This window comes from Anser brachyrhynchus (assembly GCF_964034855.1).
Source record: "Anser brachyrhynchus genome assembly, chromosome: 6".
NCBI classification, from domain to species: domain Eukaryota; kingdom Metazoa; phylum Chordata; class Aves; order Anseriformes; family Anatidae; genus Anser; species Anser brachyrhynchus.
Window position 1 is genome coordinate 28,788,270 of NC_137700.1, and position 17,416 is coordinate 28,805,685.

The 17,416-nt window shown below is 37.4% G+C and overlaps 1 protein-coding gene and 1 long non-coding RNA gene across 19 annotated transcripts in view; one reads left to right on the forward strand and one right to left on the reverse strand.

Annotated features, from left to right (window-relative positions):
• CPEB3 (cytoplasmic polyadenylation element binding protein 3) overlaps nt 1–17,416 on the forward strand; it is a 93,919-nt gene that overhangs the window by 53,109 nt on the left and 23,394 nt on the right. For 6 of the 15 annotated variants that reach the window (XM_080596487.1, XM_080596488.1, XM_080596476.1 and 3 more), the window contains exons 5-7: nt 1,617–1,640; nt 6,319–6,486; nt 8,302–8,391. The exons of 3 other annotated variants lie outside the window; for them this stretch is intronic. In XM_080596487.1, the coding sequence (XP_080452613.1) occupies nt 1,617–1,640; nt 6,319–6,486; nt 8,302–8,391 (282 nt within the window). The remainder of the gene's footprint in view (nt 1–1,616; nt 1,641–6,318; nt 6,487–8,301; nt 8,392–17,416) is intronic. 6 more of the 15 variants (XM_080596485.1, XM_080596477.1, XM_080596483.1 and 3 more) reach the window with 1 other exon arrangement.
• LOC308196837 overlaps nt 6,353–17,416 on the reverse strand; it is a 47,074-nt gene continuing 36,010 nt past the window's right edge. For all 4 annotated transcript variants that reach the window (XR_013952429.1, XR_013952430.1, XR_013952431.1 and 1 more), the window contains 2 exons: nt 8,247–8,361; nt 6,353–6,489 (listed from right to left, as the gene is read on the reverse strand). This is a non-coding gene — a long non-coding RNA (uncharacterized lncRNA). The remainder of the gene's footprint in view (nt 6,490–8,246; nt 8,362–17,416) is intronic.

Sequence of the window (17,416 nt, forward strand, 5' to 3'; positions counted from 1 at the left end):
AGTTACCAACAAGATGAGTATTCCTGATTTTGTCTCCAATTGCACATTCTTATTTTTCATCCTGTGTAAATGAAAAAGAAAGGGCATGTTGACATCCCTAAGTTGCCTTGCTGAATAGCTCTCACCTTTTTTTTGGAAAAGGTAATTTTTAATGCAGTCCTTCATCACAGGCTTTTAATTATTATTAAGTTTTTTGAATCCCCCTAGTGATGCGCTGATGCAAGCACTCTTTTGTGGCCTCACTGATGGGGATGGTGGTGGGGGAAGACACAACATAGGTGTATGCTGTCTGAGGCTGTGTTTCTTCAGGGCTTGAGGAAGAAATTGCCCATGTGACAGAGGGGATCCTGGTGCATGTGCTGGGGGAGAGAGGGAGCCTGTGGTGCTTAGGGTAGCTTCGGTGCTTTGCGGAGGTGACAGTGGATGGATGGGTAGTTCTCACCTCGCCGCCATGCGTCTGCCACGTAACTGTGGCTGAAGAAAAATAGGCAGGGAAAGCTGGGGGCATGGTGGGAGCTCTCAGGCTGTGCATTTGAAGATGGAAACAGAAATGTGGGAAGGATAGAAGTTATTACGGTAGGGGATGCTTGGAATATTGAAGAGAGAGGAAACTAGAGGAAGTGGGTTTAAGGGGGAGTGTTGGGGAAGATAAAAGTATCACACCTAAAACCTGGACATGTAAGGCAGGACCTGAAGGCGTGGTGTTAAGTGTGGAAGTAAGAGATGGGGTTGGGGCAGAGGAGACACAGATGGTATCGCTGTGAAAAGAGGCAGAGGCAAACCAAGGCTCTCTTACCTAGCACCTGAACTCACTTTCTGTTGAAAAACTTTGCCTGATCCCTGGTCTTCCACATTTGATTTCCTTGGAAGAACACCAATACCTTTTGTGATAGATTGAAGTCCACGTGTAGAAGACACTGTTTTCCAGATTTTCTGATATTCCAAAAGGTCAAATAAAAGAGTGCTTCTTGCATTTCCATTTATATCGTGAAACACTTTATAGTTCTGTGGCTTCTGCACTTGTACCGCTCTGTGGATTTTGCCATTGATGTACGTCTCACTGAAATGCTGTATTAAATCTGGTGCTTAGGAAGACGATTTGTCAATCTGTTTTTATTAGACTGAACATACTGACATACTGGCTATTGGGTTCATATGGTTTTGGTAGGACTTTAGTGTTTACAGATGGCTAATTATTTAACTTGAAACATAATTGGAAAATATGTTGTCCACAAATTAATAAAATGTGAAATGATTTATTTTAATTAGGATTACTGTTGATGATGTTTATTGCCTCTTAAAAACATAATCCTGAATTAATCTTCTATAGTACTGTAAATTTGATGTGCCTGATTTTTTTTTAAACTTTGATATGTAGAAAATTTGCACAGCAGCTATGTTCTTTTTTTTTTTTTTCTACTTTCCCTGGCTGTGTCATCTTCAAACTTTTTCTCTTGTCTTGGGTTGTTTGCATTTGATTTTGCACATTTTTGTATGTCTTTTTCTTCTTTTGGTGGGTGGGAAAAAAGAAGAGGTAGAAGCTACGTTTTCTTTGCTTTTGGAGCTAAAATCTAATGACAGCTGTACCGACAATTTTCTTCTGTGTTTACATGCAGCCAGGAGCTATGGGCGGAGAAGAGGTAAAAGTATTTACTAAATGTTTTGTTTGCTGAATACTGGGAGAAATAAATATCTAGTTCTTTTATGATAAGATAATGTTACCAGTTTTAACATCATGTGGTTGATCAATTGCTTCCTATAAATCAATCTGATATTCTTCATTTGCAAGACATCTCCCTTCTAATATCAGCTTAGAGCAATGATGATTTTGAGCTGGTAACTTCAAGTGTATTGCTATTATTGGTGAATTGGAGGATGAGTGAATGTAAAGATTCTTTTTCATGACACACATTTATCATTTTAAATTCGTGATGTTCAAGAAATGAAGATTGTTTTCAGGTGTTTTGTCAAAGTTTAATGTTTAATTTATTGAATATTTCTAACACACTTTTTTCTTAGATGTAACATCTTTTGTTGGATACTGCATTTGAGAAATATTTTGATTACCCTAGGTAGTGCATTGTGAATACCAGTGGTGGGTACTGATAATCAGGAGCAGAAAAAAATACAGTATTTGAGTACATTTTAACTGTATTTTGTAATTTAGGCAACCCTTACAAAAGTAAAAAACAGACTGAAAACATTATATGGATGTTTGCAGTGCTGTGTATAAGCTTATTCTGAGAGATTAATGAACATGGACAATAGCAAGCTCGCTGCCTACCGAGAAAACTACAAATGTACCTTATTTTTATGTACTGTGCAGTAGCTTTTTAATTGAGAAAGTAGCAGTGAAGCTTTCAGCTTTTAACAGCTAGAGTTGGGCAGCGCCATATGTTTGGGGTACTTTGGCATTAAATTTCATTTTATCTTTTTTTATGTATGTTCTGTGACAGCTATGCATGTGACATCGCTTGGAAGGCTTTTTCCTTTTCATAATGTAGAATTTGCATCAAATTTGTGAGGAAGCTTGGAGATGTACAAGCAACTTAGTCTATAGTCTATAAATAACTTGGAGTAGGCACATATGTAGGGAATAAGGTAGTAGGCTGTACAGGCTGTGCTGATACAGTTTCTAGTACATAATTTGAGCTTATTTGGTTCAAAGCTGACTGTATTTAGTGTTTACTTTATAGCTAAAGTAAAAATAAAAATAGCATTTTTGAAACTTAAATTTTCCCCACAAACTTACCTTCTTATTTTTTCCCTGCTTCCAGAGAATGGTCTATTGTTAACAGATGTTCAAAGCATCCTAATACTTTGTAGGTGATCTCATGGTATTGAAACAAATTGGAAAAATGTGGAATATAAAATATTGTGCACTCTCTAGGCGTGTGAACATGAGACTGTGCCAAGTGTTTCCAGATTGATTAAATGGCACCAAAGTAGGAAAGGAAGTGGAAATCAGCTGGGCACTATTAACTTCTTGCAACTTGTGTTTACTTGTAGAAGCAAAATGTAGTAATGTGGCAGTAATTGTAACGAATACAGTGTAGGCTGTAAAATGCAGTGCGGGCTCTTTTATAGAAGTTGTGGTGATGACAAAGCAGGGCAAAGAAGTTCTGAATGTGCTGGACTTTCAGGATTTTTTTTACTTTACCAAAATGCATGTTTCCCTCCATAATAATTTTTATCTCTGTGAAATTCAGTTTTTTCTATAACAAGTAGATTTGTGTGAGTGTGTGTGCGTGTCTGTCCTGTCATCAGTGCTAGGGACTTTGTGACTTGCCCTACCCGTACAATACCAAGTCTGTGATATCCCTGCTTTTTCATTACCTTGAACTGTATACTGTCGTTCTGAGCTTTCTTAACCTGAAGAACCATACAATTCTACGATAATCTGTTTAAAAAAATGTGTTGTTTATCAAATGCTCTCATATTTATTATTGTTTTTGTCATTTGCATTGTGGTAATATGCAGAGTACTCAGAGGCAAGTCTGTGCAGGGACTCATCTCATGTTTATTACACTACAGTATTTTAATTAGTGTTCCAGTCTGTCACTGTGACTAAGCACCTTCAGTGAGAAGAGGCTTTGTTAGAAATGCGTTGGGGGTTGGTGTAACCTAGCAGTTTTCTGTGATCCTGTTTCCTTTGTGAAGTGAGCTGAGCATTTTTTTGTAGGTATCACACAAGCTGCTGAGTCATATTCTTTTAGGTATCTTGTTTTTAACTTTTTCGACCATTTTTTTCAGGTACAGATGTAAGCACAACTATGGAAAGCCAGCCTAGTATCTTTTCTCCTACCCTGACAAATCTGAAATGCCAGGAGAGAGATGCTGGCATATAAAAATAGGGCATTTAGTGATGCTTTCCAATAATACCCTCCCAGAGATTTGCCCCTGGGAGTATCCTGAGGTGATGGTTCAGTATTTATTGCTGCAGGATGCTTTTTTCTTGCTCATTGCCTTTTTCTGAACCTATGTAACCTTTTTAGCATCCTAAAAATCTTGTGGTTAGGGGTTCCATGGTTTGACTTACTTTGAGCCTTGCCATGTACTGATAGTGTTTAATGCACTTTAGTTTCCCCCTACTTGGGAGAGACAGTGAAAAATCACTCCTTATTCCCTTTTCTCTATGCCTTCCATTATTTTTAGTGGGTACTTTACACTTTTAACTGTATATTTAATTATAAAGCTTTAGATGATCTCTTGTACTCAAATGAGTACAACGTTTGTGAACTGTCGAGCAGCTGACATAAGAGGTGAAATCTTGCTTTTTAAGCCACTGCATTTTTTTGGATTTCCTTCAGAACTCAGCACTCATTCAGCCTTCTCAATGGACCCGTATTTTAGTTGAACAGTTTGTTCTAATATCTGTTCATTTGATGTGTATACTTCCACTAAGGGCTCATCTTTTTTTTATAAGAAGGTATGTTTGTGGGGGAAAAAAATAAAAAGATTATTTAGCCTGTTAATATTTGATATTCTTACACATTATTAGTCTCCCTACTTATTATTTCTCTCACGCATGTACTCTCTCTTCTGCTAAAATGCATATGTTTATATATGTGCATGACCTGTTAGTGCATTACAGAGTATTCATCAAGTCTTTCCTGTTTTGTGCTCTAAAAATGCCATTTCTGACAACCAGCTGTTTTAGACCTTGAGGAGTAGCATCTCTAAATGCATCTCTGATTGTGGCATTTGCCTTGTCTTTACGCTGGTGCTTAAAAGCACAGTAGGATTTTTGCTTCTGTGGATTTCTGCATCTGTGATCTCTGCCAACGTTGCGCATTCAATGTATTCTTGTTAATCAAGACCGTTCTGGTACCTGGTGTTCATAAAAATTCAAGCTGGTGTTCCATGTCAGTCAGAACACCTTTCCTGTTGTTTGTTTGTTAGCTTGGTTTTCATATGTAGGATTGCTGCTTCTTTCTGTAATGTAGCCTTTATTGCTCGAGGCTCTATTACTGATATTTTCAATGTTATATATTTTTCTGAATCGTGTCTCTCTGCATGTCTTGATTTTCTCCTTGCTTCTATTTTTCTTTCCTGTACTTCCTCGTGCATTTAATCCCAAATGTAGTGTAACTCAAGACCTAACCTTAGGTCTTGCTGGAAGTCAGTTTTGTGTGATCCATTAACTTTGAATTTAATTATATGTGCCCTGCTATTTATATTTGTAATCTAACACACACACATACACACACCGTTTTTATTGATTAATTTTAATTCTGTCCTTGGGAGCAATCCTCCATGATGCGAGGATACAGTTTTTTTTCAGAGTTGAGATGGGGTTCCCATTTATACATCTCTCTAAACCACAAGATTTATTTTTCACCTCAAATATTGGGAATTAAATTCTAAAGTTTGTTTAGAAAGCTGTGCTGCATACATATAGCCCTTAAATATTTTGAGTATCTTTATTTTTTTCTATTTCTGGGTTAATAAATCTGGTTTTAAATAATATGTATATACTCCAGAAATAATGGCAACAAGGTAATTGAATCAGGTCATCACAAATAAATTATTTACTTTTTATCAACAAACCAAATAGCAGTTATTTATGCTGCTTTCTGTTCATTCATTACTGAAAGTGCGTTTTAACACTGAGTAACAGCTCGACAGGCTGCCCTAGTTAACAACTTCTTTTTTTTGAGTGCAAGTGTTTTGTGTTTCATTTAATAAGTCTTTAAAAGATTTTAGCTTGTTAGCTAAGCTGTTTGCTTCACCTACACGCTTAATATCTACTATACAAAGCTTTTCTATGTTTATTTTGCTGTTGCCCCCTTGCTTAGATTGGGCCTCTGCTCACTCACGGAGGAAGCAATGCAGCCCTTGTGGCTAGGATCCTGTAAAGCATTCTGAAGGAGGCTGTCCTGCCCTGCAGTGCAATGGCTTGAGTGATGTGCTTTTTAAAATAACTCCTTTGAGATCTGTTATGGAAGATTTTAATCACTAAGAGTTGGTTTGATATGTTAATTGTACAAAGGTTCTTTCTGTAGCTATGGCACACATTGGATAACTTGTTGGTTTCCATTTGCTAGCCATTCATAAGAGTTTCTGTTTTAAAGCTAAATTAGTTTTTTTGTCTTCAAAGGACAATATAGTTATAGACTTGAAAAAATAGAAGCAATGCTAATGAGCATCATTTGGATAACTGACCATTTAGCTAGGCTTTTTAATACAAATTCTGTAAATCAAAACACTATTTTAGAAAAGGAAAATATAACTTTTTTTTTATTACTATTTTAACTGAAATATTTAATTATCCACAGGAAATAGCTTTAACTATAGATACTACAAAATCTGTTACAGGTCGGTCTTCACTCTTTCCTTTTGAAGATGGCTTCCTAGACGACAGTCACGGTGATCAGTCTTTATCATCGGGTCTCAGCTCTCCAACACGCTGTCAGAATGGTGAAAGAGTGGAACGCTATTCTAGAAAGGTGTTTGTTGGAGGTCTTCCTCCTGACATTGATGAAGGTACTGTGAATAAGTTACATTGGTGAGATATGGGAATTGGCTTTCATATTATTACTTAGAAAAGGTCAGATGTTCATGAAAACAGATGTATTTTACCAGGTATATGGCTTGTGGTGCTTCTGGCATTATTTAAAACAAACAACCTCCCCCCTCTTGACCTGCAACCCCTGAGAATTTATTTGTCATTCTTTTGTACTGCAGATTAGAGGAAATGGAGGCAGAAATGTCTGCATAGCAGGTCCTCTAATCTGCAATAGCAGCATATGTTCTCATATGTGTTAAGTAGAAAAGCTGAAAAAGGGAACTCAGTGAGTACTGTCACTTTTCTGCAGTCTTTCTGTCCTTTTTAAAAGATGTTGTTGACTTCAAGGACCTTGTTAATACAGTCCTTATCAAAATAAATTGGGCTTTAATCAGCTCTTATATCCAGCATATATGTAGTGTCCAGTCCACGTATGTAGGGTGTTTAATATGGTTACAGAATAATAATCACCTTAGTAGAGATGGTCAACATGCTCTGCATGCATGTTCCCACACACCCACCGACTCCTAAACAGTTTTTGGTATATTTTTCATATTACAATAGGAATCTATCCTATGTAGCTTCCGTTGGCATAAATAGGAAATTTGAGGATGCCTTATAATGAAAAGGGAGGGATCTTATAATCTGTTCTACTAAATCTAAAGCTTAAAGCATGTGCAATTATAATTTTTTAAAAAAAATAGTATGGGTTGCCAACCTGCGGTTCACAAACAGCTCAGATGTAGTTCCCACATCACATCAGAGTTGCGGGACTGTTGATGCAAGGACTGCTGGGTAACCTGAATCCCCAGCTGCAAGAAGCAGCAGGCTGACAGGCACGACTAACGTGAGTCAAAATACATGCCCAGCCTATCCTGTGAGGAAGTAACATAGCCGCTTGGGAGCTATTATCCTCTTCCATGAGAGATCTACTCTAGTAACACCTTTTTCCTTCAGCTCTTCATTTATGTGGTATGTATTTTGTGGCTCTAGTCACTTGAAAAATCTGATGCCCAGCTCACAGGGATCAGATAAACTGGACGCATCTCAAATAGTGATCATAAAATTGGAAAACCGCAGCCTTCAAGCCTTTCTCCTGATAGATTGATGCTCTGATCTGTCTGGCAACACATTAGATATAATTTTAAACTAATTCTTTCTTTAAAATACATTTTAAAAAATGCATTGAGAAAGAAGATTAAAAAAAACCAAACACTTAAAATATTTTTTTTGCTGAAACATCTGTATTTAACACAAAATTGTCCTATAGGATAGTCTCAGATGGTGTTCCATGGTGTTTTTAAACTGATACTTAAAAAGAAAAATAACTTGGTGACTCAAGGCAGATTTTCAGAGGGGGCTTAGGAAGGTGAAGTCCCCACAGCCGTGTGACCTGAAGCAGCCTGCTTTCTAGGTCATGCTACAAGGAGTGGCCATGCTGACATGTAGCTTCTCCATCAGTCCCGTGTGGCTGCATCTGATCCTGCTTTGTGGCTATAATTAGAAATAGACCACAGCTGAAGCATATTCACTTTTGATAGATGGTGTTTGCATTTAATCCTGCTGCAAACTTGTGTTAGAGGAATGCAAAATTTCTTTTTTGAGCAGCCACATACAGTACAGAGCTGAAAGAATATTTAGGCATTATCTATGTACATTATTGCAGTTTTTGTTGATCTTGATAGGTACAGAAAATATAGACTATAACTTTTTATTTTTTTAAATTAAGAATGTTTACCTTGCCACTGTCAGTCTTCAGATTCTCTCTAAGGTGCCTCATTTGTTTTTTGTAGATGAGATCACTGCCAGCTTTCGTAGGTTTGGACCTCTTGTGGTGGACTGGCCTCACAAAGCTGAAAGCAAGTCATATTTTCCACCTAAAGGTAATTAGCTTAAAATACACTTATGCAGGCTGTTCTGGTAAAAGGAAACTGTGTCTACAATGTGGCAGTCCATTAAAAAGAAAGGATTTGACTCTATGACAAAATCTCTCTTTCAACGAGCATGTTTTCAGCAGTTATCGTAATGAGAAAACACAATTCAGTGAATGGTATGTAGTCTTGTCTGTGTACTTCAGCAAACCTCGTGTCCTTGATTTGGTGCTTAATTTATACTACGTTTTGGTTAGAAGGAAAGTTTGGGAAATTTCCTAGTGCTGATTCTGTTGCAGTTTGCATATTGTAGAAACTATAGGAAAATAGTTTAAGCAACGTTTCTCATGGCTAGGAGTCGCTGGTGGATTGGGTGCCCGCTATTTTGTAGAGAAACATGAATCCACTTTGTGTGTGTGCTGACCCCAGGAAGCTGTGATCCTGCTCAGAACCAAAAGGTCTGCATCAGGGCTTGCTGTTGCTGAGCTGCAGCAATGAATTCTGCTAAGAGATGGAGTGTTCAGCTCTGACAGGTGTCATGCACCAGGGTCACCATTTCTCAGCTGGAATTGACTTGTTTCAGAGTGGCTTCAGGTGGGGCTATTTCACACCTGTCAGCAAAATACTATGCAGGCTTATTTTGGGTTTATGGGAAAACTGATGGGGAGAGTTGCCTGTCTAAATCCAATTGCTCTTATTGTACACTAGCTTCTCCTATGATTTTATACTGTACAATATAGTCTGTGCTCAGTGGCACCTGCCTCTTGCGTATAGTTTGGGAGTTCACTCACAATCTGAAACTGTAGCATAAAATTAGACACAGAATTTCTGATCTATATTGTAAGATTTTCTGTTCTCACTTGATCTGAAAGCTCTTAATTGCTCATTAGGGCCACTGATTATTTTGGCAGAACAGTGGGCTGCTCAGTCACTGCACTAGCTAATCCTACAACGTTTTGATAGATATATTTTGACTGTAAGAAATAAAAACCAATTTATCTGGAGCTTAATTGCTGGAGTCAAGATAGCTCTGTGACAAATGCTTGCCCTGTAAACAGTATTTGGGGCACTTCCCTGAAAAAAAGCCTAAGTGCTCTCTCTCCTGTTCTGTTCTCACAACTCAGCCTTGCTTCATATATTCCTATGGACAGTTAGAAAAATTATATATGTATATACCTTCACTTACAAGTTTTAAAAAAAAACAGTAATAAAACAAGTTTCTCCTCATCCCTAATATCTCCTGGTCCTCTCCGTTTTTTTTTGTTGTTCTTTTAATTCAATAAGTAACTTATTTTAATTCAATAAGTAACTATTTATGGCAGATCAACATGGGACTTCCCATTAATAATGAGTTTGTCCTGTATCTGACAGAGGACTAGTTATGCCTCAACAAACTTGCGAAAATGTTTTTGAGTAAGAGCTATTTTAGCAGAAGACAAGGGAATGCAGCCTCACTCCTATTTTTGTCGTGATTCTAATATAGGAAACAGCTTTCAAAGCCCCTGCCAGTTGCCCTGAGTGTCTGTCTGAAAGCGCTAAACAACAGTCAATCCCAACTGTTCCAGATTTATTTATAACTGACTTCTTAGTTATCAATCAGGACTGCAGCATCATACGTCCTGCATTCCAGTCTTTGAGATTCACTTACAGTCACATTAAGCTTGGTAGGTCAAATGTACATCACTTACTGTGATCCCATATAGGCAGTATCTGCCTAGAAGACAGAATGTTATTACCAGAAGTCAAAAGGTAAAATATAATGTGAACACACATTATATTTTTTCTACATCTTTTTCATCTATTTTAAATACAAAGAATACTTCTTTTCCGAAGTTATTATGGAATCATTGACAGAAATACCATAATAAAATGCTTCCAGTCCTCCTTTTGATTAGAAACTTCTTTAAAACTAAAATACAGCATTTAACTTTTTTTTTTTTATTTTAAGCTGTTCTGATTTGTTATCAGGCACTTCTTTATAAAACAGAGAAATGAAAAGAGATTATGCTTATGTACAAAATTCAGTGACACACTCATTCAGCTCTCAAATACTGATGAAATCAAATGTTTTCTCCCTTTTTTTTCTACGTAACTTCTTTCCATGTCACACTGCTAGTCCATAAATTTTCTGACATTTTGAATATGAGTCTTTCAAACAGAAAATCTGCCTGAATAAAAAAGGACAGACAAATAGAATTACATAGGGGGTCTTCTTGTATGCTAGTAATCTCAAAGGAAGACAAGAAAACTGGATTGCTGGAATGCAGTGGGATGACATGGAGGCTAATCTTTGTTCACACGTTAATAAAGACTGATCTCTGAGGCTTCTCCCACCTACTTGAACATGCCTGACTGACAGTAAAATTGATCCCTGCTCTTTCTGAAAAAATGCTGTCACCTCCAGATGGACTTTGGTGGCCTTTTGATGGCTATGATTTTTCATAGTTCCTTTATTTTTGTAAGTCAGGCCAGTGGACTCTGTCTGGACTTGCAACAAAAGTTGGTTTTTGTTTACTTTGATAAGCTTTCAGTTACAGGTTTGGAGCAGACAGAATCAGTAGTTCCTGCCACGGGTCAGCAGTCAGCTGAGTTGTACAGTGGGACAGTTTTACGTCATGGTTTTTTGTCTTCATACATACATCCAGGTGTTGTCATCCCTGACAGCCCCAAGTGTACTAATACAGACTTTTAGGATCTACATGGGTTCTTCAAGAAAAATCCTGTGCCTTATTTGTATAACAAATACTGAATTTTTAAAGTGTTTACACTTACATTACATTAAAATGAATTCTGCATAGTTGCACTATATTAGGAACACTTTGATATTCTTAGGGCTAGGAACAAAAGGCTGCAAGAACTATTAGCCATTACTAAGCTGATCAAGCATGAAATCTGAAAGATTAAAATAAAATGTTTACAGTCTAGTAACCCCCCCCCTCCTCTAGAGTGCTTTATCTTGTTAGTTTGGTGGGCAAGTCAGGCCATAGATGTGTAGCCAGGCTTGATCTAGCAAGCTGCATTAGCTAATTTATTAGCTGGTGTGGTTGATTAGCTTAGGTGCAGTGTTGTGTAAGCTGCTTTCAGGGCTAGCTGGGGTCCAGAAACATTCCTGCAGTGTTGAGCTTGAACAAAGAATGCTTTCCTGGCTTTGGCAACCTGAGCAGGATGATGTCACTGGCCCTGCATAGTCACTGTGGGTCCATTTAGACATGTTATTTCAAGTTTAGTGCTGGACCTGATGGATGTAAACTGGTTTTGTGTGAAATACACTGAACTGCAGTCTCCAGCATGGTGAGTTACACAAGGCTTATTTCATTATGATTTTGGACCCTTGGGGATTGCAGATCAACATGGACGTGTCTGTACCATATTCCTCAAGCACATTGTGCACTTTACTATGCAGGTTTTCCTGTTTTTCCCGATATTCTAGGTCTTCGTTAGCTTACTGAATCTTGCCTGACATGATGAAATACACCGTGAGCCTGTGTTTGAGAGAGATCTGTTTTGGTCAGTGATTAAGAGTTTTGGTTATAACAACACCAAAACCCAAATCACCTGACAGATCATACAGCCCTTACTGGAAGTATTGGTTGCCATTGAGTTCAATATTCAGATTGCTGAGAGAAGGACCATTGGCACCCAGCTGTTTTGTCACCGAAAGTGTAGATTATGCACGTGGGCAAGATAAGTTGATAACAGCTGACAATGCATATAAGAGGCTGCTATTTCTAGTTCTGAGCATCTGTATTGTTGCCTTAACATTTCTTTGAACCCGTTCTATGCACTGTAATGCTTAGCGCTGTGTTTTTATGTTGGTGTCATACACGAGGTGCTTTTAATGCCTTCCTTCTGAATAAGGCCAATTCATTACCATTGCCTGAAAAGTCTTTGGATGACTTCCTTTGGCATCTGTTTGGATATGTGAGTAACGGAACTGGCAAAATTATAAATGCCATGTGTTGGTCTTGGGTAAGCAGATGCCCAGTTTGTAATGTGTTTACTTGGCTTTCAACACGGAGTTTTGGGAACTAAATGTGGTTTGTGGCTAAGTATTTTCTGAGTACCTATGAGATGTTGAGAAATAATTAAATACGCACCAAAGAAAATTATCAAATGTCGTTACACATTACCATGACAGTTTATTTCATTCTGACAAAATCCAGGTAATTCATATTGTATTCACATATAAACTGATTTTTTAAATTTATTTGCTGGTCTGCAGAGTTAAGCAATGTTTATGCTAACTACAGTCAATTTTTTCCTACTTTTTTATTAGACAGATGGTGCCAACTGTTACAAAAACATTCATTTAGTTTTTTTAACAGATTGCTAGCTTTAAAACAACTTTTTAAAAGCTTTTACTGACTTTTCTTTGTGATAACTATTATTTTTCTACATGCACTAAAACCTACAAGGTAAATTTAACAAAGATAAAAATTATGCAGAAATCTTCCTATTTTCCTTTCAATTTGAGAGGACTGATGTTTGGATAAAAATGGGTTATAGAGGAAAAAAAATGGCAGCGCTTGGAGATAGGATGTATTTGGGATGGAGGAATGCCTTGGTTTTACAGTTGATTAACATACATGATGCAACTGTCTGATCCTCTTGTATTTCCCTGTTCTTTAGTTAGTTATTTGATTAAAAATAAACACACTTGTCCCTACTGCTTGCAGGGGGACACTATGGATGAGCAAGACCTCATGAAAATGAAAATACTACGTAGAAAGTTACACAAAGTAAGACTGTGAAGTGATTCTCATGCTTTCATTTAAAACAACTGGTGGGGCAGACTGTATGGGCATTCTTGATAATCTCTAAGGTAACATCAGATAGGAATGCTGTCGTTGGTGGTCTTCCGACTGGTCTTGATTGTGCGGATGAGGTCCATTTGCATGGCTACTTCCCTTGGTACTGCGGTGGGGATGGTAGCTTCTGCCACAGCAGCAATAATGAGTAGTTGCAAGGAGAAAGTACGGTGTTGCAATTCTTTTTTCATCATCTAGATTCAGAAACTGGTTTGTTTCAGATCTGGCTTGTCTGAATACAGTGATCTATTCTACTTAGACTAGTTTCAGTACTTCGTAGAAGTTGTGGATGCCCCATCCCCAGAAGTGTTCAAGGCCAGGCTGGATGGAGTTTTGGGCAGGCCGGTCTGGTGCGAGGTGTCCCTGCCTATGGCAGAGGGCTTGGAACACGGGTGATGTTCAGGGCTGCTTCTAACCCAAGTCGTTCTATGATTCTAGTTGTTTGGCCTGAATGATTGAATACCATACCACTAAAGTGCAGCACTAAATGCCTAGCCAGTTTTCATACTTTAAAAACTGAAGCCAGAGACCATAGAGTTTGCCAGAATGGAAATTCAAGTTCCTTATCCAGAAATGCATTATATGGCAAATAGCAATGCAAAATCTTTTTAAAACTTTATTTGCACATGTTCCAACACATGTGCACAAGATCAGTCTTTGAACTGTTGATTTCTGAGGCTGTGTGTATAATTTGTAGGCCTTGTGCCTTGTCACAGCAGGACAGCACGATCCCAAAGCAATGAAATTCTCAAACTGTGTGGTAGCAAAATGTAGGGCATACTAGTCTGCTCTTCTGTAGCTGTTTAAATTTGCTTTTAGCACAGAATTTTCTTTTAGGTTTTCAATGAGTTTTGTTTAAGCCTTTGCAAAGGTCTTCGCACTATTTCCTATATCGTGCTAAATGTTTGAGGAGTCGTGGTGGTCAACTGATGATGATTTTAAAATGTCTGTCTCTGACAACTGGCACAGCAGTCTTAAAGAGCATTCAAGAAGCTTGCTTCATGTAAGAGAATCTGTCCCTAAACCAATGCTATTTGCTGTTTTTTTTTTCTAAGGGTAAACAAGAATCTGATGAGACAATATAGAAATATTTTTCAGCAATCAAACCTAGGCAGGACAAATCTTATTGTGAGATAGCTTTGCACAATTAGTCTCTTCTGGCTGGCTTTCATGTTGCCTTCAGTAAATGCTATTTCTTTCAGAATTACTAGGTTGCAAGAGTTTTTTTTTGTTTGTTTTTGTCTGTTTTGTTTTTATTTTTAACCCTGAAGATGGGACCACAAATTTTTAGCAAACATTTGTTGTCCCTTCTTCACTCAGCTTCTGATGCCCAAGGAAGGAATGACCAGGTCTCTTCAGATGGGGCTCAGCATCCTCGCCTCCACAGAATTTGGTAGTAAAGACGGTTCTGTCAGTCTTACCAGTTGCTTTTCACTACAGTAACCAAATAGGTAAATAAAGGCTATTTAATACGAGAGGAGTATAACGGTTGTAGCCAAATATTCCTGAGGTAGTTTAGCTTATTACTGAAAATCTTCTTCCAGAAACAAATTTTCCCTTTCTGCCTACTTCCCTATCTTCATTATTCTCCTTTGTGGCATCAGAAAGCTTTTTCCAGTCAAGACATGACCGAAGTGATGCAATGCCCACAGTCACTGGATGGGCTTATATTCAGCACTAGGTTTTTGAGGTGGGAGGGTTGGGGTTGGGAGGGGCAGATGTTGGGCTGCAATCCCTGATAGTGGCTCTCATGATTAACTACTGCACCTCAGCCATTATTTGGCAAGAATCAATCTTGCAACACCATGTGCTGGATGACACTCTGCAAAATGTCTTCCTAAGGGGAATAGTCTCTTGTGAGATTTTTAGGTAGTGGGATTAAATCCAATTATTTTCTGACTGTAACATAAAAGAAGGCTCTTGTCTGAATTTAGATCTCTGCCCTATCAGTAATTTTATCCCTCACCTATGTGTTGTATTTTTTTTTTCTTGTCTGGTTCTCAAGAAATTGTGGTTGACTTTTAGTCTATTGGACACATTTCTTTGTATACATTGAATTTATTATTATTTTTCTTCCGAAGACTTCAGAGTTGTTAAGGTGTCTCTGATAGGTTGGATTAATTTCTAGCAATCAAAGCACTATCTGCACTGATAGGTGCAGACTGACTCTCTGGGGGGAAACTCAATGTCACGTGCTGGAGTTGCAGCATTTTCTCTTTCCAGAACAAAGTTTTTCCACAAATGATCTGGACCCTCTCCATTGGTCATATGCTGAAGAGGCAAGTTGTTTACTCTCGCTCACTGTCTCACTGAGTTAAGACTGCAATAGGATTTCTCATACCTTACACAAGCTATTTTATTAGAGTACATTCAGTTAAGCCACAGTCAATATTTAAGGCTTGTGTCGAGAGGATTGCAGCTCCCAAAATCTAAAGAGCAGCTGTTTGAAGTCTGGTTCATGTGTTTACTAACCACTACTCGTCATCACAAGCTTTAAATGAGATGCCCAATTCAGTAGGTTCTGTTTAAATACCAATTCCAAGCATTCACTTTCTGGACTAACAGTTGCAGTAAATTTGTTTGGACAGATGCCCAAGTAAGTGACTAGGATTTCTCAGTGAGATTTACCTGTGTGCAGTCCTACTGTTTTCCCCTACCCCTGCATTCTTATGCAGTTGTTACCTGAAGTAAAACTTCTTGAAATTCTCACTTATTTAAAGTCAGCACTATATTTAATCTAAGTGGAAAATAGACAAACATTTGATTAAATGATACAGTGATCTGAAGAATTGACATTGGCAAAAAACAAAACAAAACAAACAAAAAGAAAAATAAAAAAAAACGCATTTTGGAAAAGTTTAGTGATATCTCTTTTAGACAGAAATAGGAAATCTTAAAGCTAGTTCATATTAAAGAATGCATTCATTTATGGTTTTGTGAATAATTTCTGTACTATTAGATTTTTTCTTGGGTATTCACTTTTCTGGTGGTATATAGGTAACTGATACTGAGATGATTTTTTTTAAATATATTGAGCAACTAATATTAAGAGCTACACTTGGCTGTGATCACAGGCTTTAAATCTTAATGTTCATAAAGATGACATCAAAAAGAAAAGAGGTGCCTTAAGAATTTACCTTCTAATAGTTAAACGTGAGACTTATAAGTCATGGGCCTTCCAAATCAGGGACAGGGCAAAGTTCAAAATGTTAACTTTTCTGCTCTTACACCCGGAGATATGCAGATCCTCTTTAGAAGAAAGCTTTGTTTTGAGAGAAACAGAAGTGCATAGAGCTTGATGACTGCCTTCACCACATTTCTTAATTAAGAGCACTGAGTCATGCATTTTTAGGAGTACGCATCTCTTCATCATTTTTGTGGAAGTTAAAAATACGTTACTGGGATATACGGTATACTAACTAAGCATGTATGTATATTGCACTGTTTATATCAAAGTGACTCAATACATGTGCTTACACATCGCGTGGCTTACTCAGGAGGTGTGGGTACATTCTCACTGGATTTTTAGTGACTATGAAGTGTCTGTGGGGAAGAAAAATATGAATTCTGATTGTGACTTACTGATAAATATGTTTAAGCAGTGAATGTATATTTAAGCTAAAATTAGGTATATTAAATAATTCTATGTAGCTACTATTTATACAGAAATTTTACATTGGATAATGGCTAAAAGACTCCTAGGCAGACTAAAAAAAAATGTTGTTTTGACTGTTGACACTTCACAGCACAAATATGAAAGAAAATGCTAGTGATTTTAATTTGAATGACTGCCTGTTCATGATATCTAGCTAAATTCTTAATTTCTGATCAGTCTGTGGCAGGTGGTAGTCAAAGAGCACTGTTCTTCACCCTTAAAACCATTAGTTTGGACTCTACAAGAAAAGCAATGTACGAAATATCTTAGTGCAAAAAAGTAACTTGGAAAGAAAAATGCAGGAGAAAGAGAAGGTGTGTAAATTCCATTTATAGTGAATGCACTGATAATGTACATATATGCACGTCTGGACAGAACTGATAAATATTTTAGATTGTTTTTTCCTTGGTCACTGTAAACACTATGTTTTTCCTGTTATTATTTCCTATATTATATTATTCCTATATTCCTATATTATATTATTTCCTATGTCTTTATTAAAGAAAGTCAATATAAAAGGCCCGATAATGTTTAAAAAAAGAAAAAAGAAAAAAAAAAGATGAGTGCTACTTGT